Source organism: Augochlora pura, chromosome 4 (genome assembly GCF_028453695.1).
Source record: "Augochlora pura isolate Apur16 chromosome 4, APUR_v2.2.1, whole genome shotgun sequence".
Taxonomy (NCBI): domain Eukaryota; kingdom Metazoa; phylum Arthropoda; class Insecta; order Hymenoptera; family Halictidae; genus Augochlora; species Augochlora pura.
This window is the reverse complement of record NC_135775.1, coordinates 19929184-19956910: the sequence shown is the minus strand read 5'-3', so window position 1 is coordinate 19956910 and position 27727 is coordinate 19929184. Positions and strand designations below refer to the sequence as shown.

The 27727-nt window shown below is 41.5% G+C and overlaps 1 protein-coding gene across 2 annotated transcripts in view; it reads left to right on the top strand.

Moving 5' to 3' along the window:
- Positions 1-27727, top strand: part of Myo10a (unconventional myosin 10A) — a 108301-nt gene that overhangs the window by 30173 nt on the left and 50401 nt on the right. The window contains exons 4-26 of one of the 2 annotated variants that reach the window (XM_078177791.1): positions 113-201; positions 267-330; positions 411-520; positions 1284-1568; positions 2205-2382; positions 2468-2746; positions 2822-3151; positions 3931-4218; positions 4299-4456; positions 5117-5494; positions 6413-6756; positions 7474-8145; positions 8828-9099; positions 9184-9360; positions 9905-10358; positions 11230-12197; positions 13069-13173; positions 14828-15303; positions 15754-16038; positions 16149-16360; positions 17322-17517; positions 17585-18581; positions 19295-19537. In XM_078177791.1, the coding sequence (XP_078033917.1) occupies positions 113-201; positions 267-330; positions 411-520; positions 1284-1568; positions 2205-2382; positions 2468-2746; positions 2822-3151; positions 3931-4218; positions 4299-4456; positions 5117-5494; positions 6413-6756; positions 7474-8145; positions 8828-9099; positions 9184-9360; positions 9905-10358; positions 11230-12197; positions 13069-13173; positions 14828-15303; positions 15754-16038; positions 16149-16360; positions 17322-17517; positions 17585-18581; positions 19295-19537 (7560 nt within the window). The remainder of the gene's footprint in view (positions 1-112; positions 202-266; positions 331-410; positions 521-1283; positions 1569-2204; positions 2383-2467; positions 2747-2821; positions 3152-3930; positions 4219-4298; positions 4457-5116; positions 5495-6412; positions 6757-7473; positions 8146-8827; positions 9100-9183; positions 9361-9904; positions 10359-11229; positions 12198-13068; positions 13174-14827; positions 15304-15753; positions 16039-16148; positions 16361-17321; positions 17518-17584; positions 18582-19294; positions 19538-27727) is intronic. The other variant, XM_078177792.1, reaches the window with a different exon arrangement.

The window sequence follows — 27727 nt, the reverse complement described above, 5'->3', positions numbered from 1 at the left end:
AATATTACTCTAAAATCTAAAAAAAGAGATAAATAATTCCTAAATAATAATTCCCATCAAACTCAATAAAAATTCCTAACGTTATATTAATTGATTTCAATTATAATTTCAGCCGCAAATTTTCACTCTCACCAATTTGAGTGGAGTGAAGCCGAGACAGGATCTTGGCCAAAATGGGGTCGAAGATATGATTCAATTGACGTAAGTACAAAGAATTTACAAAATTGCACCCATTGCAAGATTAAAATACATTATTCGTATTTCAGCGACCTCAATGAAGCATCATTGCTGTGGAACTTGAAAATTCGTTACGACAAGGAGTTGATCTACGTATGTTTCCTTATCGAATTTCCATTTACACTAACAGAAAAACGGGCCGATGATAATTCAATAAATGTTTTTAACGACAGACGTACACGGGTAGCATCTTAGTGGCAGTGAACCCCTATAAAATGTTTGACATTTATGGTCTGGACCAAGTGAAACTCTACGAAGGACGAATACTTGGGACACTACCACCGTAAGTATCATTTCACTCAATTTCGTAATCAGTAATTTACCTTGACACATCTGGTATATATAATATCAATACTTTCAGATACAATACTTAATCATTTTATTTCTACAATAAAATTTAAAGTACCTTAGAATCTTCTATATTCTATTAACCCCTTGCCGTACCATTTTTTTCACAGTTGCAACGATTAGAAGTTTTTCGATTGCAATATTTTCTAGGAAAAAGAAAGATAATTTATTGCGTATCTACAGTCGCTTCAATATTTAAATATAGATAACAAGAGAACAGAATTATGTCCGAATTAAAACAACGGAATACTCACACTATACAAATTACAATTAGAAATTTTCGTCGCGTGCTAGACTCGTCAAAGTAAGACAAGGGGTTAAACGTCTTACATTACACAAAATATGACTACAAAATTATTATCATTATGTTACCTGACCATGACTATCACATTCTGTTAAAATCACACAACGTAATGATTTTACCTAATTATTTCTCATTCATTCATAAACAGAAAACGAAATATGATCTTGAACGATGCATCAATTGCATCGTTATTCAGTAACAAAAAATTATAGTAATTGTTATAGTGATAGTGACGATTATAGATTGCCTCAACCACGATAAAATCGTCGAAATCCGAGAACACAGATTCCGAAATCGTGATTACGTTCCACTGATACGTGCGCGATACTCTCATGATTTATTCCAGCTAGAACAGTTTCAATTAACTAATGAGCATGTTACGATCTAATTGTAGTCACCTGTTCGCCGTGGGATCGTCGGCGTATAGTCAAGTAACAGCTGCGAATAATGCTAGCGCGAACCAGGTGGTCGTTATTTCTGGGGAATCTGGCTCCGGGAAAACGGAGTCCACGAAACTCGTGATGCAGTATCTGGCTGCGGTTAATCGGGCGCCGAACAATCTGGTCACCGAGCAGATCCTCGAGGCGACGCCATTACTGGAGAGCTTTGGAAACGCGAAGACACCGAGGAACGACAACAGCAGTCGTTTCGGAAAATATTTGGAGGTTTATTTCAGGGAGTGAGTACTCGTCTTACAAATTATGCGCTGGCTCGTCAACGCTCCAAGCTTTGATCACTGATTTAATTCTAGAATTATTCAAGTTTTATATGTTGTTTATTACAGTAATAAAATGAGCGCTTAAATTGATTTTAATAAATCTTTATGATATTATTTTATGGATTACTTTATAGCAATTTGTGATTTAAGGAAGCAGGATATCATTGTTAATTTTAATTCTTGTATTGCGATTATAAAATTTGTATTAATTTTTGTAGATTCTCTTTTATGTCAGAAACATGTTAAAACTATGGAAAATTGATACGAAGATTGCCATAATCAATTTTTATTAGTGTTCAATATATTTCTCGTATGTCTAACTCGATAAAACTAAAAACTCCTCAGCGCCTTCGCCAGAGTCACGACGCCAATAAATAATGTTTCTTAAATATCGTAGACGTTAAAAATTCTAGTAATGTTCCTAAATTAACAGTCATGAGAAAAGAGCGAACATAGAAAGTGTTAGCCCCGAAGCATCTATTTTAAAACGATTAGCGCGAAGAAGCCCGCTCTAATGAATCCGATAAACTCCCATCGCCATTGTTCCCACTGTCGCGGAGTTCCTCGACGAAACTAATCAATCTTCATCAACCCTAGCGGAGTGATCGTAGGCGGGAGGATAACCCAGTACCTGCTCGAAAAAAGCAGGATAGTCACGCAAGCCTCGGAAGAAAGGAACTACCACGTGTTCTACGAGCTTCTGGCTGGCTTGGACCAGCAACTCAGGGACAAGTACGGTTTGCTTACGCCGGACAAATACTTCTACCTGAATCAGGTTACAGAAAATCCTATAAACCATTGTTACTCCATGTCTCTATCTTTCCATCGCTGTCATAGTAAATTGAAACCTCGATTTCCAGGGTGGAAGTTGCGAGATCGATGGAAAGAGCGACGTCCAGGACTTCAAGGCCCTTTTGTCCGCCATGCAAGTGCTGGGATTCACGTCCGAGGAGCAGGACACGATCTTCAAGATCCTCGCTAGCGTGTTGCACCTGGGGAACGTGTATTTCCATCGGAAACAGATGAGACACGGCCAGGAAGGCGTGGAAGTTGGCTCGGACGCCGAGATCCGCTGGGCGGCTCATCTTCTCCAGGTGAACTCCGACGGGATCATCAGAGCGCTGACGACCAAAACCACGGTACTCCAACGAAATATAATAACCGTTGATCTAGTAGGTCGTGATCTATAAAATATTAATCGAGTTCACTCGCAGGAGGCGAGAAACGAAAGAGTCTTCACGGCGCTGAACATCGACCAGGCTTTAGATGCCAGGGACGCCTTCGCCAAGGCATTATATAGTTCATTGTTCTCCTGGCTGGTCGCGCGGGTCAACCACATCGTCTACAAGGGCACCAAACAGACCGCCGCCATCTCGATCCTCGATATATTCGGGTTCGAGAATTTCGCGGAGAACAGCCTCGAGCAGCTATGCATCAATTACGCGAACGAGAACCTTCAGTTCTACTTCAACAAGCACATATTCAAGCTGGAGCAGCAGGAGTACGCGAAGGAGAAAATCGACTGGACTACCATCAATTACACCGTGAGTAAAGAACGGGGGGAATTCCGGTAAATAACCGGCGAAGCTTAAATCAATGGCGCTGATTCGAGCAAGAAGAAGCTGAATTACAGTTAATCGTGCTTTCCTTTCGATGCGAGCTATGCGCGGAACGCGGCACGGTCTCGTCTTTTTTGATCATTTGTGTCGGTCTTTTGCTTCTTCGCGATGATTCGTGACATAAATTAGATGTAATGAGCTGTTTAATCCGTTATGGCGGATTTTTATTTAAGATAGGAATGCTCGTGTAAAAATATTTCTCTATAGAAGAATAGTATTCGAACAAGTTTAATGTCATACCGTGGTTTACATTTTTCGGATGTTTTCGCTGTTTCACTTTTCACCTGCCCGATATTGTTAAAAATGCAGCAAAAGTATATTATACCCGTGAATTTAACTGTTGTAGATTAATTGCAGGTCTGATGCATTCACGAAAAAATTAAACAAGTGAAAAGAATACCAGCTTTCTTGAAATATATTTTTAATAATTCACAGTACAAGCTGTATTTCATAAAATCTCTTTTAATAGACGTTTTGAAGTAATTACTTTCCACAAGACTTTAATTACGAATTCTGTCTAAATATTTCATGAGAATACTTTTCAAAACAGTTTCTAAAACTCTACTTATTTAAATACATTCTCTTGAAATATTTATATATGTTTTAGAGTTCGTAATAAAAGCTCTGCGAATGCTATTACTTCGAAACGTTCATTAAGCGATGTTTCGTTTTAATTAAAACCGAAACACTTTGCGCCTCCACAGGACAACCTGCCAGTCATTCACCTAATCGCTAAGAAGCCGGTCGGCATTCTGCATCTGTTGGACGACGAGAGTAATTTTCCCAAAGCGTCGGATCTCTCGTTCCTCGAGAAGTGTCATTACAATCATGCCCTGAGCGAGCTGTACTCGAGGCCGCGAATGAACTCGGCGGAGTTCGCGATCAAGCACTACGCCGGCCAAGTTTGGTACAACGTCGAAGGTTTCCTGGATAAAAATAGAGACACTCTGAGGCCGGATGTGGTGGAATTATTAATAAGCAGTAAAATATCTGTGAGCATTCCTCCAATTTAGGAATTACCTCCATCAACAGCGTTGATCGCTTCAGCTGATCGTCGATTATTTTTTTTTAGATGGTCAGCAAAATGTTCCAGCACGTAAGGACAACGCACGAGGCTAACAAAACGATGAATAAACCAAATGGCAGATTCGTCACCATGAAACCTAGAACGCCGACAGTATCAGCCCGGTTTCACGACAGTCTGCAACAGCTTCTCGACTCGATGTCACTGTGAGTGCACCATATTCCGAGCAGAATTATTATTTCAGAATTTCGATTACCAATTCGGCATCTCAAACACGAAACATTCCAGGAAGCGCGGCTCGAACTTTCTAAATTCTGAAAAAAAGTAACATTGTAACTATCTCCTTGTCTCACGAATCGAATCTCTGCGCAGGCAGTGTGAAATTTAATCATATGTATCTTGATGTTTGTGGAACTTTCACAGCTTGCATTTCGTAATCAGCCGCGAATTTATAGCTTTGTCCGGAAGCGGAGTGCAAGCTGATGTAGATAAAAACGTATTTTGTAGTAAAACAGCGATGACCGATGTTTACTTTTCGTGATTACGCGCGCGTATTCAATTAACAAAGCGATCGAGATTGTTTCCGTCTGTTTGAAGAACGACGCGAGCGCGCTCGTTATCGCGCCGTTTGGATAATTGCAGTCTCGTCAGTAGACCGCTACAATTTGTTAAAAATTATACTTTCGGAGATAAATGTAACTTTCGCTAAATTAACGCTACAAAATGCTATATTGAATCGAGTCTTCTGCTTTTATTTTACTTTAATTAGAACTTAATGGAACGTTTGTAGATTAGTTTCTGGATACAATATTGCATCGATGTTTATTGCATGGTGTTTATTGTACGTTGTTTATTGCACGTTGCAGATGCAATCCTTGGTTCGTACGGTGCATCAAGCCGAACACGGAGAAGGCGCCGATGAAGTTCGACATGCCCTGTGTCCTGGAGCAATTACGTTACACTGGAATGCTCGAGACGATTCGTATTCGGAAAACGGGTTATCCAGTCAGGCTGCTTTTTGGACACTTCGTCGACAGGTACAGATACCTGGTGTCCACGCATTTACCCAGAGGAGCACCGAACAAGGAACTCTGTCGCATTATCTTGGACAAAGCTGCGTCGAAAGAAGCGCAGTCTCAGTATCAGCTGGGCCTGACTAGGGTGTTCCTGAGGGAGTCGTTGGAGAGGACTTTGGAGTACAATCGCGCCCTCATTTTGGAGAGAGCTGCCATTACTGTTCAAAGGTACAGATTTATAGGATTGGTAGAAATTTTTGTTAAAATATATAGTTTTCTTACGATGAGAAATATACAGCTTTTAGGATACAGTAAAAATGAATTACTAAATATAGAGACTGGTTTCTGATTTTTTCCATTTACAGTTACTGAATGTTACTGAAAGTATAATTTTTTGATTATTATTTCACTAGTTAGCTGTTGCAATATCTTCGAAATTGTGCAAGTTATTATACTGTATATTTTATACAAAATATGAAGAAAATCAAAATAATTTTGCCTAAGTAAAATACTTTCATAAAATACATAATTTAATGTAGGATATCAAAGTATACTTCACTAATCAATTAACTATTTTCGACAAGTATACTAGTCACGAAGAGATAGCAACATTGTGTTACAACAGTATACTATATATTATACTATACTGTACTATAGTATACAGCTAGGTAATTAAGCTTGTCTTATAATAGAAATCACAGGAATCATACCAAAAATCATATCAGAAATAATACAAGCTCAATCAATGTTTGTCAATGTCTATTATTTAATATGAAAATCACTGTCTACGAATGTCCGGTAAATTACATCTTCCAAAATGAGTCTGCTAATTCCGGCAGCATATATTCACAGCTGTAAATCAACAGAATGATTTTGAATTGCCTACTACCATATACGAAATCCAAGATTAGTGGGAAGAGATCAGAGCAATTAGGAAAAGCGGAGGCGTTCGGAAGAGGTCACTGCCTCACGGTTGATGTAACTTACGTTCAGTAGTCGATCATAATAAGTGACCATAGAAATGTTTTGTCATAGTACGGTGAAATCGTCGTCGATTTGACCAAAGTAGACTCAGTAATTTGCCTGTTCCATTGTGAACGCTGCGCGAAAGGTGTCATCGATGTTCTCCTGACCGTACGATTGCAGATACACGAGAGGATTCCTCGCGAGAAGGAGGTTCCTGAACATCTCGAGGAGCACGGTGCTGATACAGGCTGTTTACCGTGGTTATCGCGAGAGGAAGAAGTTCAGGGCAACGAAGAAAGGGGCGCTCATGGCACAGAAGATTTACCGAGGGAAGAAGCAACGCGAGAAGTTCAAAGTTCTCAAGGAAGAGATGACGAAGAGGGCGGAAATTGAGAGAGCAAGCAAGGAACGTGCGAAAGCGAAACAGCAAAGGGAGGAGCAGGAGAGAACGTCGAGGGCCGTGGCCGGTGTCAATCACTTGGAAATACCTGCCGAGCTCGCCTTCATTTACAGCAAACTCGACGGTATGTTATTAACAACTTTTCTTTTAATCGTATAAGTATTAATCTTAGTGCCGGTACTTAATTACGGTCTTCGAACAGTTGAGATTCGATCGTTTTACTCTGGAATATTTTACGGTGCTACATTGTGGGTGTTTGCTAATGCATTACTAATAAATTACCATTAATATACATTATTTACTGTTTAATATTCATGTAATCGTTGTACACTGTTCAGGAAATTATTTCTGTCTCTCAATTATGTTAGATATATAAATGAATTCGTAACACTTCTTGTTTACGTGCGAACAAGTGAATATGACATAAATCAAAATTAATTAGTTCAATGAAAGGAAAACATATTTTTCAATTCATTTTCAATTTTTTTTTAATAGTTCTTATGTTGTACAGCACAAAATTGTTCTTCTTGTCTATGTATGAACAAAGAAGTATAACATCAGCTAAGAGTATTTATCTATTTTTATTTATAATAGTTCTCAAGTTAATAGTAATATAAATACGAAGATAAAACCAAGAGGAACAGCTATAACTTTCATTTAAAGAGAAAAGAGATTGCAAAGGATTCATTTGTACACCTAATAATACGTTAATTATACAGGTGTCCCTGTTTTTAAGAAATTCAAATAAAAATGAATTTTAAATTTACGTTTTTTAAAGCAACTGCGAAAATTCGAACTTGCGAGTTACGTGTACTAAAAGAACGACGTCCTCTGCTTCCAGATTGGCAGCCCACTCACACGGAGAGGAATCTGCTGAAAGTGGTCGGCCATGTAATCCCGGTGCACCATAGTCACAGCCTGCCGCCCGACATCGATCAACACCAGTTCTCCAAATTCACGAACATCTACTTCAAGAGCCACATATTCGGGATGAAACGCGAGCCGATAAAGACGCCGTTCCTGTCGAAAGCCCGGGACCAAGACTACACGGACTCGTTAATGATCTTCAAGATGATCCTGCGGTTCATGAACGAGAATAATCTGAGCGGCAAGCGGGAGCAGGCGCTCGGCGATTACATCGTGAACAAAGGAATCGTCAATGAGAAGCTACGCGATGAAATCTTGTGCCAGCTGGCCAATCAAACGTGGAAAAATGAGAACGACGCGAACAAAGAGAGAGGCTGGCTGTTACTATCGAATTGTCTCTCGGCGTTCCAGCCCAGTCCCACCTTGTTCAAGTACTTTCTCAAGTATGTGTCCGATCATGCGTACGACGGGTACAAGGCGTACTGCCAGAGGAAGCTTCTGCAAGGCGAGAGAACGATATTTAGGATAATAAGCATCAATCAACAAATTGTGCATCACGTGCCGAGGAATTATCCGCCCTGCGTCCTGGAATGGAGAGCGAACAGGAATCGCGTCAACATGGCGCTCAGCGTGGGATTCTACGACGGTAGGTGCACCAGTGTCTTTTGTAATATCAATGCGAAATTTAAATTTGTATTCTCGGGAGAATAAACTTCTCGAAATGGTAATTGTTGAAATAGAATTCATATTATTAAATTCATCGAGTCGAAGAAACGTAAATTAATGGATTAGAATTAATGTATTATATTTACAGAATCAGTATAATTATTAGAATGTTTAGATAGAAGTCAATAAATTAAGATTTTGAAATATAAATCAATAAATTGAAATTTATAATATAATATTTGTTGCAGCAGAAAAATAAAATAACGATAAGTAAATCAGCCTAAATAAAAATAAAACAGGAAGAGTGTTTGAGAATATCACAATAGGATTATGAACTTTTTAAATTCATAAAGAGTTCATATCTATTTTTATTTAATCCTTACTTCTTGTAATTGAGTCAAAAGGTTTTTATCTTGCATGAAAATCCAGCGCCTTATTATTACAATTATTAAATTGGAGATTGTGCGACAGAAACTCAGATAATTATTATCAGAAAATGAACAATAGAAAATCAAATTCGAATTTATTATTATCATAATAATAAATGAGAACAAAACCTCACTTTGTCATCGAATTTTATCTTAAAATTATATTTTAAAATGATGAAATAAAAAGTTATAAATTGCATGGATTACAAAGTCGCAAATTACGTTTGCTTTCAGGTGAGACAGTCACCTGTGCCGTGGACTCGTGGACGACCTGCGAGGAATTGGCAAATCTCGCGGTCCACAATCATGGCGTGGAAAATTCCGGCTGGACGATCACACTATGGAATCAGTTGGACGGCCCGGACGCTATTGTTACGGAAACAAATGGTTTCGACTACGTCCTGGACTTGATCTCCGAGATGGAGCTAGCGCCAGCTTTCCCAGCTGCTAAACACATGTTCTTAGAGCAGCGGAAGAACAGTTTCCCGCCTATTAAGAAGCGAGAGGTAAGTCGCCGAATTCGATAAATCGTGAATTACTTTTCTGGGATTTGATTTTAATTTTTTAATTTTAATGGGATTTAATTGCAGCATACGCAGATCATTCGCGAATTGGAGCAAGAAATAGAGCCACCTGTGTTAAAGACCTTCCAGCCTCTTGAACGGAAACCTGTGCCGAAGGTTGTCGACAAACCCGTCGAACCGGAAATTCAGTCGCCTAGGAGACCTGCTGTCCCGCCTCCGCAACCGCCGGTTGCGAAACCATCGGTAAATCTAATAATTAATATTAAATCTAATAAGTATTACTATTTACAGAATTTTGCTTTTTACTTGGCATTAAGTGAATTTTTGAAACTATGGATACTGTTACTAATATTATTTTATTATTTGGAATATTCTATTGAAGCTTTGGCATTTGTTTAATCTATGACATATGGAACTATTAAATTAAAAGAAAGTTCCATTGAAATGTTAGTTGCGATTGTAATTTTTATTATTGAAATCTATTTTCAATTTTTGAAACCATTTAAGAGGGATAATATTTTATTTAGTCTAGAAAATAAAGAACTCGTGCATTAGAATACATAATTATTAAATTGAGAAGATTACGAATTTATGAGAATAATAATAATAATAACTTTACTTAATCTAAAGAATAAATAATACTCAAGCAATGTTTCTATATCAAATCTTTAATTCTTCTCTTTACAATCCTTCCATCAAATACGACGCGATGCAGTGACCTAGGAACAGTCTCGGCTGGCCTAGATTTATTAATGCAATATTTATCTTCCAATTGTGCTCCTTCCAGGTGAGGAAGCAGTCTCACGAGGCGATGCTGGAAACCACGGTGGCGACAGGATTGTCTCGAAAATCGGCCCTCAACGACAGGTACTTCGAGAGGGAGAAGCAACGCAGCCGCAGCTTGGACAATCTTCTTCAACCGGAAGTGGTCTTGCCGCCTGTGAAACTAGCGAATCTTGGGTTATCGTCGTCGAAGTTGAACGAACGTTATCACAGCTTGGAGAGAATCGGAGAGACGTCTGCTGTGAGCAACGTCGAGTACATGACGAGGTCCGAAATCACGCAGGAAAGGAAATACAGCAGGATAACGAGATCGACGGAGCCGAACATCGAGGAGGAGGATCTGACGATCGATTTCGAGTACCCTGACATCCAATCGGTTAGCCAGACAGGAAGATCGGAGGATGATAAGAACAGCTACATTAGGTCGCAGACTAGGTTCATCAAATCACAGTATCCCAGTAAGCATACAATTTTTATTATTATACTGTACAATCGTAAATTAAGCTATAAAAATTATAACAACGAAGTTCGATAAAATATGAATTAGTTCTTAATTATTTCTTTACGTACACTGCAGATCTTTATGTAAAGTCTGTGTAATGTAATTTTCATTCTGAACTTTCAATCAATAATGATGAATAAAAATGTGATATACGTTCATAGAATTCTATTTTTCTGAAACGAGATTCACATAAACATCTGCTATTTTTTCTCGTCACCGATGCTAATGGCATGGTTATTGACGTCGCAATTAACAAGACAATTTTCTCGATCGCCTAATTGAAAGCTTCACCGAAAGGGTTATGACCCGAACGAAAGTCGCGACATTCTCCACTTTCTTCCTCTCTCGCTGCAACGAAAGAAAACTTTCGCTTCTTTCAATTTCGTTTGAAAAATGCATACAATTTTCAGTCACGCACTCGTCTTCGATACATTCTCGCATCAACTTTCGAGCACGAACATTTTACGCATTGGGTTTTCAGCAAAATCGCGTGCAAAAATCCTTCGCTTCCGAAAGATCGGCTTCGCTCGGCTTGAACCGCGTACAACAAGCCAGAGAAAATCCCGTATCCATCGGCGACTTTCCCATTCATTAGCAGTAGGTCGCGCGGTGCATACATAAATGATGAAATTCTCCCATAGCTCGAGCACGTTATTCGAACAGATGATATCACTCGTTACAATTTCCTACGCGTCGCCCCCGCCAACCTAAACCACGACGTTAATAACCCGACGATCTCAATTACACGTCGCGTTCAGCATTCATCGTTTCTGATTGTTCCACGAAAAAGAAAAAAAAAAATACGAACTTTTTCTCTGAATCCGAAGGTAAACGAGCTCTACCAGGCAGCCAATCGAGTCGAGCGTACATCGAGAAAAGCGAGTACGGTGTGAAATCGTCCGCCATGTCTGACACGAGCGAAGCACCGTCCCTGGCGTCCCACGTCAGACGCGTCAGGGTGCCTAGTCAGGCTTCGGATGTGGATCAGTTCTTGGACGAGTTGTTCATGCCGGTACTGGACGGGAATCTCGACGAGCTGTCGGACGCCAGGAGCTTGGCGGCTAGCATCAAAGGGACCGACGACGACAGGAGTCAGGGCGACGGTGTTCTCCTCGAAACCCTAAAGACTAGCATCGATGGCAGAGCTCAAAACTCAACAGGCATCGAAAACGTCCAGGACTTTATAAAACTAATGTTCAGTGGCTGCCAGGATGAACCCATCTCTGCCACAGAGCTGTCAAGGAAGATCAAAGGCGGCGGTACCATAGACACGCCTAATCGGCAAGCAACGCCCTGCGACACAATTCAAGCCGACCAATCGAGCATCGAAAACGTCCAGGACTTCATGGAACTGATGTTCAGCGGCTCTCACGGCGAACCCATCTCCGCGACGGAGCTGTCCAGGAAGATCAAAGGCGGCGGTAACATGGACATACCGAACCAGAACACGACCTTCAACTTCGGCGCCATGACACCGGGGATGATGTCCCCGCCCATGATGATGCCAATGTTCGGCGCGTCGCAGCAGGTGCCGCCGCCGCAGAGCACGAGCATGAACATGGGCGCCGGCTTCATGCCGATACCCATTTACAGCATGCAGGGTCTCAGCCTGCCGCAGTACCCCAGCTCCCCACCGAGCCAGAACAACGACATGATGGCGTACCAACAGAACCTCCAAAGGGCGTTCCTGCAGAGCGCCATGGCGCAGAACATTCAGATCCAGCAGCAACTGTTGGCGCAGAACCAAGCCCTGCAGCAGCTGCTGGTGCAGAGTCCGAACTCTGGACAGCAACCGGTGAGAAGCTCCTCGGAGATCCTTTACTGTGAATAATTACACACATCGGGATGTCTTTGACGTCTCTCGCTTTCTGGGACGATGCACGGGTGCGATATTTTGTAATATTTCGAGCGATTCTTGGTGGAACATGATGCGAAGTTTTCGAGGTCGCTTTCGAGTTAACCCGTTTTTGAGATTATTGTTAACTATTAATTAGTTTGTTATATTATTAGATTAATAATCGGATCAGATAATTATGATATGTTGATCGTAATTATCAATTATAACGTCGATTCTATTTGACTAATGTTGAGATAGTGATGTAGTCGGCGATTATACCGCTCCCTGGTGCAAATGGGGTTAATTCGAAAGATTCGCATGGAGAAATGCTGATGAATGTCTGCCAGGCTTTCCAGCAGTCCTTGAGTTTCAGATCGCGGAATGGCCAAAGAATTTTTCCATCTTAGTTGATTATCCTCTTACGTCGTCCCAGATAACGATCATAGTTACTCGGACACACATCGGGCACACGCATAGACCGAACGAGAACACACCAACGTGTAAAAAGAGACAACGACGGACACAATTGAGATTCTTCGGCTTAAAGCCGCGCGCGGTAACACTTTAACGACGTGTCGTAACGACCGTAAACAGAGAATTGCATGGTAAATGTCATCGCCAGTGAATGGATAGCCGCGGTCCGGCGTGTCACTTTCACGATCACATGTAACTAGTACTAACACGATATCACTATTGCACAACGACACTGCACGAGAGCGCAGCTTCGCCGATCCGCGCGGGGATCGCTCCCGATCGAGAGAGACCGTGTCCCTCCGGGCGATCCAGGCAGGCTTTTCAGCCGCATCGCGGCATGGGTGTGTGTTTCCAGGGCACGGCGTTGTCCGCGGGCCCCTCCAGTATGAATCTTGTCCCCCCAGCCCCCCAAAACGGTGCCCAAATGGGGCCCAATGATTCTATTGGACGCTACTCCAAGGTATCTACTGATTTCATCTAACATGCGCTGCCGCTGGCAAAAAGTGCTCGATCGAACGTCGCGTTTCGCTTCATCGCTCCCGCGCGCATCTGTCCTCGACAAATTTATTGGCAACTGATAAAACAATGATGGTTGTCATACGTCAATGAATCTCTCGTTTCTTTGTAAAGTACAGATCTTTTTACAATTTTCTTTTATAATTTTGTGCTTTGTTCTCTCGTTTATTGCTACAAAAATTTTGGACCTTCATTTTCTTATTTTGTTAATTTATATTACGAAGTTGTTATCTCATAGTTACATAAGTTATTATGAACAATTTGAGTTATAGAGACTACATCATTTTAATGAGATAATGTATTGATACTCTTAAACATTCTTTCAATCTTTTTACTATTTTATTTGTCTTTTATAAATTTTTAATATAATTACTAGCAGCATATTCCACACATTTATAGTAAAAATATAAATATAATAACGTCATATAAATCGACTAGGAAATTTATACTCGTATATTATCTCTCATTCATACATTATCTGCCATTACCTACATTAAAGAGATAAAAACATCCGTCAGCGTCGAACGTGAGGCATCGATGAAATACCTCGACAAGTGTTATAGCAAGACAAATGCCGTGTTAGCAAACACGTGTATTCCCTAACGAGATTCCAGCTGCAACAGCTTCCAAGATGCGTTTCACGCTTTGAACTTTGAGAGTTATTTGCGCGGATTTGTTGCGAACGACGGGAATTTTAAAAGCGAGAGGCGCACGCAGGTTGACATACTGTCGAATCGTCGAGGACGTAAGAGGCGCGATTACCTGTTTCGTTATCATTATGAACACGAGTTCATCTTTGGCTTTGCTCGAGCACTTTCTACCAGGGGTAGTAGAACAGCGAATAACTTCCGTGTACGTACTTTGATATCGGGATAATATTGATCGATGTTCGGTAATCGTGTACAAATATTGTATCATAGTTTGAGGATATTAACCGGTTATGGGAACGATTTCCGTGAAACGAGTTTGAAAGTTGACTTGTACAGTGGTGTGAGGGAAATGCGGGTTCCGGGGGAACTTGGGCACACATTGTAACGATAGATACCCGCGGCGGAAAGACACCGATTATGTTTTACGATTCTACGAGTGGTGATTGACACAGTTCGCGGGGAATCGGTCTCTGTAATTATTTTGTTATCCACGGCGTCGAATCGTGTCACGGTTGACTTGAAGGAGGATGTAGAGTTCGAGCCCCGAGATGAGGTCTGTAATCATGCGTTTACGTCAACCTTAAATCATCTTCGACGAGTACAATTTTTTTGCGACGATCTTTGCACGAGCGTGATTCGGAATCGCGCGAACTCGCCCCCGTGGAACGAAGTCGATTGTCCTCGAGAGTTCGAACAATATGGTAGCCAGTTACCCATATTGCTATGCCCCATATCGCGGGAACCCCCATCCGTTTACGATCTTCTTGCAGCACTGTACATATCGGCGCACGAATAACTCGGGGCATGTTCTCGATTCACCACGTTGTAAAATACTTTGCAAATCGCCTAGAACCTAACTGGTGATATCATCAGGGCATTGGTAACGTTGTACCATTCATCGAACGACGGCGACGCTATGGTCATTAATATCGAGCTTGCCACTATTAGGTATCGTTTAGGGAGCCGGAGGACGGGGAACTGTGGTCCACGGAGAAGCAAGGCACGCCGGTACAATCGTCGACGCCCAGCCAGCGCCAGGAAGTGACGGTCAAGGCTCAGATCCATCGATCTCAGAGTCCGCCAAGGAAGAACTCCGAAATAGTTAGGAAAACTAGCGTAGAATACGCTGTCAGGAAGGTCAGCGTGGATAGGAAAGTAGCAGATAAGAAGGTCGCCGGACCAGCAGACCCCAAGAGGTCCAGTTCCAACAAGAACAACGTCCAAAGTAACTTTACGAACGTGTTGAGCGAGTTAAAGAACCGCAAGAGCAGCGTCGACAGCAACTTGTCGAACTGTAGCAACAACAAGGGTGTGCCACCCCCGCCGCCTATGCCACCGCCCCTGCAGTCGCACGATCCATCAGAATCGAGACCGTTCCTGGATCCTTACGGCAGGGCCAAGACTGTTCGAATTGGGAAATGGAGGTACATATAATTAATTTATAATCAAACATACTGTGCTAGTATAAATTGCCTTACTAATTCTTTGTTAACTCTAGAACGACTCTGCGAGGTTGCTGACGACCTCACAACATTTTTAAGTTGTCTGCTGACGTGTAAATGAATATTAAAAAAAATTCAGTTTTCATACTTTATATTTTAAACATAATAAATAATATTTTGTTTTCTAAGATTTCAATTTGAGTCAGCTGCAACCTCGACAATACTCACTTATACCAAAAAATGAAAGGGGTTCGTTCCAGGATTATACTGATCTATAAATATTCTAAACACCTTGTTGCAATTCTTATAAAAATGAAGGCTATTGCCAATAATTATTAAAAAAATATATAAATCCATTAGAAACAGTTCTTTGCCGCGTTCGATAGCCAGGTGAGTCACCGTGCAAGAATTTATTTTTCTCTTCGACCGCAGGTGGCCACCGCCAAGCGACTCGAACGAAAACCAGAGTCAGGACAGCTTCATAGAGTTCAAGATGCGGCAGCAACAACAGCAGCGTAAGATCACGCCGCAATTCGGCGAGTACAATCAGGGTGACGGCGAGCCGAGCACGGAGGGCGCAGTCGAATGGGAGGAATTCGAAATTGAGAATATCGTCGGCAGCGACGAGAGAACGGTGGTGACTCATACGCCGGTTCCCGCGGCCAAGCACGAGAACGGATACAAGGAGGAGGGGGAGAAGAAAAAGAAGAAATCCAAGTACGATATCGCGCACAATTGCACGAAACCCCCATTCACTTGCTCGTTCAACTGAAGAAAATTTCCACACTTCCACATTTAATTGATAGCCGGTCCGACGATGTTTCCAGGTCCGCGCTAGAAGTTGGCGCGCAGAGGCCGTCCCCGGGCAGCATTGGCAAACTGAAGCTTAGCTCCGAGATGAGGCAGAGACTGGAGAAGGTGACCGCCAATCACAGTGTCAGATCGACGAAAACCGCTGAGAAACCGGCGCTGCCGCGGGACGACGACAAGGTGAAGCGGCTCGAAGACAACAGGAAGCTGCTCCTCGAACAGCAATTGGGTAACGCTGCCTAGCATTTGTTGAAATGTTCATCGAGAAAGTACGACGGCATTGGAACTTTATGAGCTATTGAAAAATCGATCTTTTTGCTTTGTAAACTTTCGGTCTTGCGAACGGTTTAGAATTTTGCTATATAAGCCATTTATTTTGGAAATGACCTAAGTTATTTTAAATATTATTTATGTTTAGGGATTTTGTATGTTAATAAAATTTAAAATATTGGCAACTGATAATATGGTAATATAATGTTTTTTTAAGAGTTATTGAGTTTTAGAATTATAAATATTAAAGTAACTAGCTTGATATTTTTGGAAAGTGGATTTGGATCACTTTCAAAATAAATGACTAATGTAATAAATTATTTTAAGAAGTAATTCAATCATAGACTGTTGAATTATATTACAAAATTTATAATTAAATTAAGTAAGAAGAAGATTGAAAGAATTTTAGAATGTCAATCATTAATTATTTTCAAGCTAGTCAAATTATCAAGCTTTCTTCATAATTGTAGACAATTTTTCAATAGATGTAGACAATTTTTATCTTGCACAGAAAGTCCATATTCTAATCATAACTCTATTATATGTTACATTTCACACAAAGAATGTATCCATAATTTCTTTCTTCGTACTACATACTTCTTAGAACTGGCGCAGACAATTTTTCTTTTGCACATTCAAGTCATACTTCAAACGAGCACTTTCGTATCAAATTTTCCATGGAGAACGCGCCAGCGATTAACTCATGATTGTGTTCATCGGACAGTATCAAATCCGGTTACATAGAAATCGTTGATTCGCAGCTACACCCAATGCCGCTGCACTCTCTGAAGTAGTCAGCCGCGATGCATTGTCGATTGTTTGATTGCTTGCAACACCTTTTCAATCGCCGCGCAGTATGAATGGCTTCGAGTGTCTAATTAGCTGAAGAATGGTTGTGAACATGATTTGACGCTTTAAAGGAGGTCGATGGGACGATTATGCATCCACGGCGGATGACACGCAGAGCGTCACTTCGAAAGGCACGACGGACATGATGACTCAAGCACAAGTAGTCAGGACGCAGATCGAGAGGATGGAGAGGCCCGTGCCACCCCCGCTTCCGGTGACGCCTCCGCAACCCCCTAGTCCTAGAGGCGGAAGCATGTACAGTAATAGGTACTTGTCATTAATTAAAGCTATTGAACAACAGGTTGGAACAGGTCCTAATAATCATAAATTGCAGTCAATCAAGCGTGCCGCAGCCGAGATCGCCCCCAGCTCCGATCGAGCCGAAAACTCGGGACACTTTCAGAGCATCCCCGGACTCGGAGACTTTCGACCACTTCGCGAAGGCTCAGCGCGACATGTTCAGTCACAGTCGAGACATATTCGCGTCCCAGCAGCACCTGCGAGAAGCCCACGAGTACAGAAACGACTTCGACAAGGCCAGGTCCCAGGATCAGAAGTCGAAAGACTTCTACAGCAAAGATAGCACCGACATGGCCAGCTCGGCTAGAGACAGGAGCTCGGACTTCGACTCGCGTCGGGACTTGAACTCTGACATCTTCGATCCTAAGTACGCCAGAGATATATTCGAGAACTCTAGCTCGAAGAGGGATCCTTTCGGCATGACCAGAGACGTCTCCCCGAAGTCCAGAGACAGTTTCGGCATGCCTTCGTCCAGGGACTTTGGCGTGATGCCGAATACGAGGGAGTCCTTCGCGGTTGCCCGGCAGAGCTTCAAGAAGATGGATCGCGAAGTGGACAGAAGATCCAGCATCGCGTCTACCCATCGCACCGACAAGATGGAGAGGATCGAGATCGAGGAATGGCCCGAGTTCCTTAGACCTGTCCTGCCACCGGCGGATAAGCCAGAGATAGAGAAGGTGCAGGAAGTGATGAACACCAAGCTCTATCCGCAGACCTCCACTGCCCACTTTACTTACAATCGAGTGACTTGGACCTTGAGGGTGAAGAAGGAGGTGTTCGCGCCGAACGAGACCCTCAACAGTCCTCTGGCGCTGCACCTGGTCTTCTGCCAGGTTGCTTACGACGTGCTAGCCACGTCCAGCATCAGGATCACTAAAGAGGATAGGCAGAACATGCTGAAGATGTTGGACAATTACGGGGTCACGCTGGACAACCTGCAGAGCACGCAGCACAAGATCACGATCAAGAAGAACGTAGTCGACATGGCGAAACAATGGCCGCTGTACTTCGCTAGGATATTTCCTGTGTCGGTGAGTGCTCCAAGAACTGAAGACAATTGCTACACCGACGGTCTTTGTGCAAGCTAAAAATACTTTGCATGCGTTACTAGGAACCGGAGCCAATTTCTGCTGTTTCAAATCACAGCTGCTAATTTTTTGCCCCAATTGCATAAAATCTAGTAATTGCAATTAATTGGGGATTGTGTATCAGTTTCGCGGTTTTTGCTCGAGCCGCAACTAATTTCGTACATGACTAATCAAACATTCTCGAAAAGAAAGTCTTCGAAAGGAAATCGAGGTCCTATTTGTATCGCGCCGCTCCATTGTCAGCGAATATAATGTCCGACTTCGGTGCATTAACGACGCAACTGTCTTTGGAACTCGTAATTGTCTATTGTTCGCTGCTGCAATGTAACCATAGTTAACCCCTTGCAATATAATAACGTGTCAGACTCGTGATACAGATTTCATGCAGGATCTAATAAATATTAATATTATTAATTTCTACTATATCGAAATAAAAATCGATTCTTCTGTTATCAAAGTCTAGAAACCAAAGTGTATAAATAAAATAAAAGAAACAAAAATTGTTTGGACCTATTAAGGAAAATATTAAGGATAAATAAACGCTAATCAACGCAGCTTGAAAGGAATCCTAGTGCAACGGGTTAATTTGAGTCGTGGATTGTCAAGGTGTTAACGAATTCTTTATAACTAACTATACTGCGTTATTGTTTAATTAGATCGGACCCCAGCATCCAGAGACCCAACACGTGGCAGTGTCTCATCACGGTCTACGGCTCGTGAAGCGCACCCCGCAAGGCGATCTGGTCATCCTGGAGACTCTGCCTCTGGAGGACATCGTATCCGTCAGTTCTCCACGAGCTGGTGTCTGCGTCATGCAAATTTCATCCGGTGTTAGGCTACCCTTGCACACGAACCGGGCGCCACAGTTGACGGAGATGATCAGCAATTACATCAGACTGGTGAGTAACAAGTGTTTACCGTTTGCTTTTTACGGAACAGTTCAGATTTGTGCTGCATCTAATTAGTCGACTGCGGATCTTTATGCAATGTAATAATCATGGTCATTAGCTGTAACAAACGCGGATCGAACAAAAATTTCTTCCCTTTTTAAATCATTTAAATCGTTAAATTTCACGTTCGTGCCATGAATGCATAACATCTGCAGTCTACTAATAAATGGAGAACTTGTTTTTAAAAATCAATTTTTATGTTAGGATAAATTACAACTGCGTGGTTTCAGTTTAATTAACGAAAGCACGATGACTCTGAATGAAATTTCTGTGTTCGACGCGTTGGACTTTAATTTCCTGTGGATTCTTTAATAATTGCAGATTTAATAATTGCAGTTTCTTTGAGAAACCTTTCGTCGAAATTGTAAAGCTTGTTCGCGTTGATAATCAGAGGTTACAATGTTCGTAGCACTCGACGAAAGAAGTACAAGATACGTCGAATTAAACTTTCAAATGCCGCCGCGGCGTAGCAGTGAAGTAATCAAATTAGCACTTTGATAATTAACTAGATTGAGACGGATCGATCCGGACGGTAGATCGCGGTTATTCCGGGACTGGAGAATCCGCTTCCTCGCACTTTTTCGTTCGATCAAGATGTATCAGGGTTACGATACTTTTCACCGGAAAATGGGACGCGCGCGGCAAAAAACGCGCAAGAAGTCCGGAGGATGTCTCGAATTTTTGCGGTGAGCCCCGTGCATTATACCGGCTCGCGCCTGTCGCTTTTCTTCGACGATGTTTCCTTTAATGTCGATCGGTCGCTCTTGCAACAACCGGTACCCACGTCGAATTATGCGATTCGGAACGGGCATAGAGTGCGGTTAATTTAATAACAGCCGCCGCTAAGTTTGCGCTCGCGGTGCACTGCGATGGCAAACAGTGTACAATAATTGCGCTTTAACCGATGTTCGAACGGGTATTAGAACTTACATGACGCGCGGGATATCACGTGTCATTAAGTATAGTTGTTTTAGTACACGTTAGACTGGTACAGTAGCCTTGCTACACCTTAATTCAAATCAATCATATTTGCTGGGTTAGGCTTTCAACAGTTGGTTGAAATGCTAAGCAATTCTGTCTGAAATTGTCGTCGTGAATTCGCAGACTTTTTCTGAATTAATGATACATAATTTTCATAATTATCGTGTTGTTGGCATTAATATCTAGTCGAACATGAAACATTTTCTTGTAAGAAAATATTATTTTTACGATGCGTTCGGAACATCGATATTGTCTAAATTACTCGATATTTATTGTAGAGGATGTAATATCAATTTTTATTGATGTATGTGTTTTACTTGAAAGTCTTTCACTTGTAAAATAGAAAAGAAAATTATCTGATGTTCAAGTATAGATAAAATGAACACATTTAATATGTTGTCCCGTGTAGATTTGTTGGAGATTAAAAGGATACTTTTGCCCATTCTCCGCACTTGACGTTACTTAGTGTCTTTGATTCTACCGAAATACAAAAGAAAGATTATATTAAAAATGTTAAATCTGTCGATACTATACAATTTTTAACCAGAAATGAAAAGAATATACAGTGCGTAAAAAATGTTTTCGTACACCTTTTTAAAAAACTAAATAACTTACAATTGAAGCAAATAGTCTAACGAAAGGATAACAAAGAAATTAAAAAATGTCTCTAAAATTGTCTGATTCAAAACTACAACAAAAATATAAAAAATACGTGTTTCGAACATCTCAGTGGCTCGTTTTTTATATAATACTGCTCGGTCCCCGCGTCGCGACAAAATGGCGATAAACGCGCAGAAAAAGAATCCGTGCCGAAGAAACGAAAATTCCGCCGGGAGCGAAAGCTGGTGAAAGAGGAATGTTAAAAGTCGGCTCTCGGCCGAAGCAGTAATCAGAGGTCGATTATCCCATCAGAAGCAAATGGAGGAACGTCGCCCGTGCTATCGCGGAGGGCCGTTTCAATTTCTCGCGAGGAAACTGGTTGTCTCGCGCTGCCATCCCGGCACGGCGATCTCGGCGCAGGATCGCCGAAGGTCGGCAGCTGCGTTAGATCTTGCGCAATTAATCGCAGCTGGGTGAAGTAACGCGATCGCACGTGTGGAAATCGGTACGCGGCTGTAATAAGCCCCCCGAAGAAGGATAACCGGGAGGTGAGAGAGAGAGAGGGAGGGAGAGAGGGGGGAGAGCTCTCTCGAAGGGTCCGCGCCGATCGAGGCTGTCGAGGCGCGCGCGTCCGTCGGACAACGCATTCCACCGCGATAATGCGTGGGTAGCGGAAAGCAAGCCCACGATTTCCTCGAGAAAGGACGAACCCGGGTAACGACGTCCCGAGGGAGGTGTCTACGCGTGTCGCCCGGCCGACCAGAAAAACCGAAACGTGACCTCGAGCTGGTTAAACGCCGGTGGCTCCGTTAGAACGCTTATCCATGGTCCTGACGCGGTATCTCACACTTGACAAGTTCCGGAGCACACTTTTACCTGACTCGATCATTTAACGCATTATTAACTCATCTAGACGTTAGACTATTTGCTCGAAATTAAGCTGAGCATTTCATGCATTTATTTTATAGATTGGAAACTAGAAACTTTGAAACTCGAATTTTTGTGAAACAACCTGCGAGGATATTATGACAATATGAATTTATTAGGTTGGAAACTATGAAACGGGCGTTTTTGAGTAGCCTTTGCTCAACTGCGGCGCCCATTTCATAGTTTCCTACCTAATATTTTGATTTAATTAGTAGCAATGCAATTGAATATATGTTTAGACTTGACACACATTTTAATCAGTGATTTCACCAATCGATTGCTGTCGTTTGTATCGATAGAAAATTAAAATTCAACATTTAATTTTCATTTAATTATATTCGATGAATAATTTGATTTTCTAAAAAAGTGTGTCAAGATTTGAGAATTTCGTGTTCCGAAAGTTTCGAGAAATCGCGAAGTTTCAGCTTCAAACTCCACAAATTGAAAAATAAAACTTCGTTCTATTTCTACTTCATTTATTTAATACAAGACTAGTTGAAATAACAAACTAAAAAGACAGGAGGGTTTTATAATACCGTCACTAAAAATTTAAATCGAAGTAAATATTCGCAATTCACGTAATCAATATTTCACTTAAATTTTCTTTTTTCAGTTTCTGTTTTGCTAAACATTTTACTCGATAATTACTAAATCAGCATAGTACATTGCAAGATATCGCCGAACGAGGTTACAACCAACCGGAAAAGGAAGAGAAAATGAATCATCTTATTCTCACATCCTGAATCGCGAGAAAAGAAACGACCACGCCTATTATTAAATCAATTACAAAATTTGAGAATCGAGATACGGGATAAGTATATCAATAAACCGCAGGAACTCTCATTAGCGCTCTTAATAACATACAAACAGCACAAATCATTAGAGATGGCATTTATAGAAAGTAGCGGCGATGCCGGGCTCTCCGCGTATTCATTTTCTGCGCTGCAAAAACACCATCTACGATCTCGCTTCTACGATGAGCTTTCCTGTTGATACCGGGGATAATCGTTGCAACAAGGTATACAAGATGCGATTACGGACGAGAGATAATTTATGCTAATACGAGGGCGTTTAATCGACTCCAGTCGGCGCGACTGGGGCAAAATAAATAGTCCGCCCCGACGAGGCAGACTTTGATGAATCGTTTTCGAATGGAGCAGGAAGCTCGCGGAGGTTTTCCATTTCCTCGTTTTCTTGTCACTCTTCTCGAAGCCGGTGGCGTCGCGAGAAACGCTCCCGGTTTTGCGCTGCTTTCAGAACTGATGGAAGCGACGATCGCCCCGGTGTCCACTGCTCTTATTGGCACCGCGCCGATAAAACCTTCGACGCGCGCAGTGTTTGGAAAGCGGATGTTTTATTCGAGACGGAGCATGGTATTTTCGTCGATTAAGATTTCGCGGTGGAAAAATGCCGGGGCGCGCCGCAGATTAGTTGTGTAAAAATGTCGGGGTAATGATACAGATTTAGAGAATATGCAGTTCCATAAATTGGTAATAACTGGAGTGTGAATATTGACGCGTGCCCTGGATTTCGCGACCCAATTCGAAGCTTGTAATTACCTGTGTTTAATTAGGTTAATAGTAGTATAAATTCTTCGCGATACCTTTGACTCACCCGTACGATATAACAATCTAATTTATTAATTATAAATAATAATTACAAACAATAAACTATTCACTTACGCGTTCGCCGCTTAGGAACACGTTAATATAATTTATCTAGAACAGATTGAATTGATCTAGAACGGAAACGTAGAAGCATAGTATTACATTCTGCGTCATATTTTTCCATTATTGAGATTACGAATCTGGGGAATAGAAATCTATTTGTTCCACATTCGAATCGATAGGCATGCAAATGAGGAAGAATTCGCGTCTCCGTCGCTCATGATTTGATTGATCCATCGATGGCTTCGCAATCCGTCAAATTGACACGCGAGACACCGGCTTCACCGTTAACACAACACTCGAGAGTAAACATTCGAGATTAAACATTCGAGATTCCGAAACATCCTGCGCCGTTCTAAAAACGAGAAACTATCGACAGCGTCGTGGAACGTCTCGCGCGATAAAGAAGCGACGGGAATGGTCGGGCGGAACTGTACGCAACAATAGCTTGTAACGTTGTCAGCCGCGGCGTGAATGGAATCCTGATTAATTATCAGAAAAGCAGCTCGAGGATTTATCGACGAACGGATGATGTGCCGCGTTTTCAAGGCTCGCTACACCGTTATTTCGAAATTGCCTCCGACCCCGATCCATTCCTCGCTGGGCAAATATGTAAGCCCCCCCTCCCCCGATCGCGGATGATAGACCGCCTGGAATCAGCTCTCTGTCTCTAATCGTTACCAAATAGGCGCTTTATCCGGACTAATGGGCGACCTCTCGTAATTTATACCCGAGATAGAACGTAATTATCTACTGTTACCTTGCGCCGCTGTTGCTCGCTTTATTTGTCCGCGCGAGACATTATTATTATTATTGTTCCCATATTTCTCTTCGGTCGTGGTTCTCCAATTTTAGCTCGCTGTTTTACTGCCTCGACAGTTGTATAATTTGTTGAAGAATGTAGAATTATTGGGGCGGTGGAAATTATTCATTTACTCGTTTTATAATTGCTGGGGTGAATACTTTTCGTTTTACATTTTAATCTGATTAATTATAGCTTGTTCAGAGTATCGTGTTTGAAATTATATTAGTTTAAGTCACGTTTGTTTAGAATTAAAAAATTGTATAATATTTCAAATGGAATATGGACGAATTTTTAATTCATAGGAGAGTTATAGATTTTATATAGACTGCAGATTTGAGACATTTATTGGAAAAATGTCTAAATATACCAGAGTCGTAAATATATCAGAAAAATTAAAGGAAATTCTTACATTACTTTCATTTTATGAACACTATTAAAAGAAAAAATACATTCTTATTCTATGTCTGTCTTATATAACTTATTCAGACAGTTTTTGTAATTTCTATAATATTTTTATTATATAATATGGAGTAATACTCATATTCAATATTTAATACACGATCTACTAGCATGAATTCTCTATCATTCCTTCATCTCAAATGCAAAATATAATTAGGAATATTTGACCAGATAAAATTAAATCTCATCTATATCCCTAAAATCAATAAATAAATTCCAATTTCATGAAAAATATTTCGACTCGTCAACATTCCTATTGGGCGTGTATTTTCGACGTTCGCAGAAATCCGATTCCGCGTCGCAGTCTCCGCCGATCCGAAAAGAATTCCGTCGACATTGAATCTTCACGGATGCCGCGATATTCGTGCGACAGTCCATGCTTCGCACAGGGGAGCAATGGGATCGGTCAATCGATCGGACCCCGATCATTTTACTCCTTGCGATCAATGGCGTAGGAAAGCTCCCACAAACCGAGAGGAAACAAAACGCGAGAGTCGTCGCTTCCACGCGATACGCATCTCTAAAAATAGAGACTTTCGATTTCAGCGAAATTCCGTGAGCCAGTTCGAGAAAGCCGTAAACACGATTTCACGAAGGGTTCATTTCGACCAAAGCTGAGTAAAATTTTGTTCGGATGAGAGATAAAAGATATACACTGACGAATAAAATTGTATTCGACTCTGTCGCATAAATATTCAATCGAATTAAGCATTGATTTAAGTAAAAATTCCAGATCGAATAAAACATTGATTTAAGTAAAAATTCTAAATCGAATAAAACATTGATTTAAGTAAAAATTGACGCGAACAAAATTTCACGTCGAATATTCTATGGACTAATAATTTATCTAATTATTCTCTGAATAAAATTTTATTCGAATAAGGACAAAGATGATAGAATATAATGCATTCTTTATAGTATCTTCCTATATTTTTAGTATTTATTCCTACTATTCGAATTAAACGTAAGAAATAAGCGTAAAAGTTGACTTTAATTTCTAACTAATTTTAAAGTTTATTTTTGTTAGAATATATTTAAATCCACCACAAGAAATTTCATCGTCTTAGCTTCCATTTTGCTAACAAATTTACTTCGATTTTGCGGTAATTCCTTCGATCAATTTTCGGTCCTTAACGTATTAACAACCGTCTCCATAGAAAGAAGCAAATATAACAAGTTACGCTCTAAGCTCCCAAATAAACAGAACAATCTCTAATCTGATCGTGCCGCGCAAAAATAGCTAAAAAGAGAATAATGCGTTGCAGAGGCCAGGTCGAGCGCACCGGTATTTACGGTTGGTTTAATTGCGCGATATAATTGAGACGTCTAGTTGGAGAGGAAGTTTACCAGATATCGGGTGGAATTAAGAAGTCACGATTACCTTCTGAACGTTGCCACGGGCCAGCATTTAGGATGCCGCCGATAAAGTTTATCTGGAGGGGCATTCTTTATCGGGCCCGATCGAAAACTGTCTAACGCTGATGATAGGTCGCCGATACGCTGCTGCCACGGGTATGAAGAAAAAGAGGAAGAAGGAGGCATTGGCCAGCATATATGACCACTCACTGGAAACGCAATTTACACTAGGCGTTGCCCGAGGTTGCCTCGTTACGTTGCGCCGTGCCGCTAGGATTTCCAACCACCGATCGTCGCTAATTGGCGCTCGCCGATCGCCTTGCGGTTCCTCCAACTTCTTCTATAAAACGATTTTAGCTGACGAGCAATGTCACAGCTCTGGTTCCGTTTCTGATCAGCCGTGACAAGCATTGGTGTCACATGTTTTCGTTTGGTGACTTTTTCGTCGCCATTTTCTGACTAGTCCATTACTTGAATTATTGCAAATATATCGAAGATAATTATCTATATTTAGTCGAACGTTTTATTTGTATTATTCATTGTTTGAAGGCTTCTTTAATACTCATTCGAATATTTATCATTTCTTAGTAGTGACTGAAAATATTTAATAACAATTCACCGTTTACGTCATATTGGTTCTAACCGGAAAATAATTAATTTTTACACCTGATTATAGTTCGAAACATATTTTCATTCCTGTTCGACGATTCTCAGATCACTATGGATATTTTAAACACGCCAGCCGTATTCGACGAGCAACAGTTCGCAGTTTTCGCTTTCCATTCGTGACATCCGGTATTATTCCGGAATCAGTGTTCGGTTAACGGAGACCGCGATCCTATAGCAAAAAAAAAAGCGGGGAACCGCAGCGGAACGTATGCGTTTTCTAACCAGACAGGGCTGTCGGTTAGGGTAAACGGCATTCGAAAGGTGCAAAACCGGTAACAAATTGTTGTTCGCCTCTTTTGTCACGAGCGAAGTGACGACACCGTGCACACGGAGCTTGACGTCGCCGCACAATGGCGAGCCCGACCGGAAGAAGTCGGCGTCTTCGAAGGTTTCGAGTGATGCCTCTGGATGCAAATCCCGCGGATCTCCGGCATAATAATAGTCAATTACGCTACCATTCTCGTTTCACACGGCAACCAGTGGGAAAATCGCGAATTTAATCAATTTTCTTGTACCCATTAATTTCCATGAGGCAGGCGCCGCTCTCTTCCTGGACGTCTCATTCGCGTTTTTCCGAAATATCCGCGGGAAAACGAACGCGCGGTTGGATCCCGTCATCTCGGACATCCTTTTCCCGGATAGCTGGGAATAAATCTTGCTTAATGGACGAGCGTT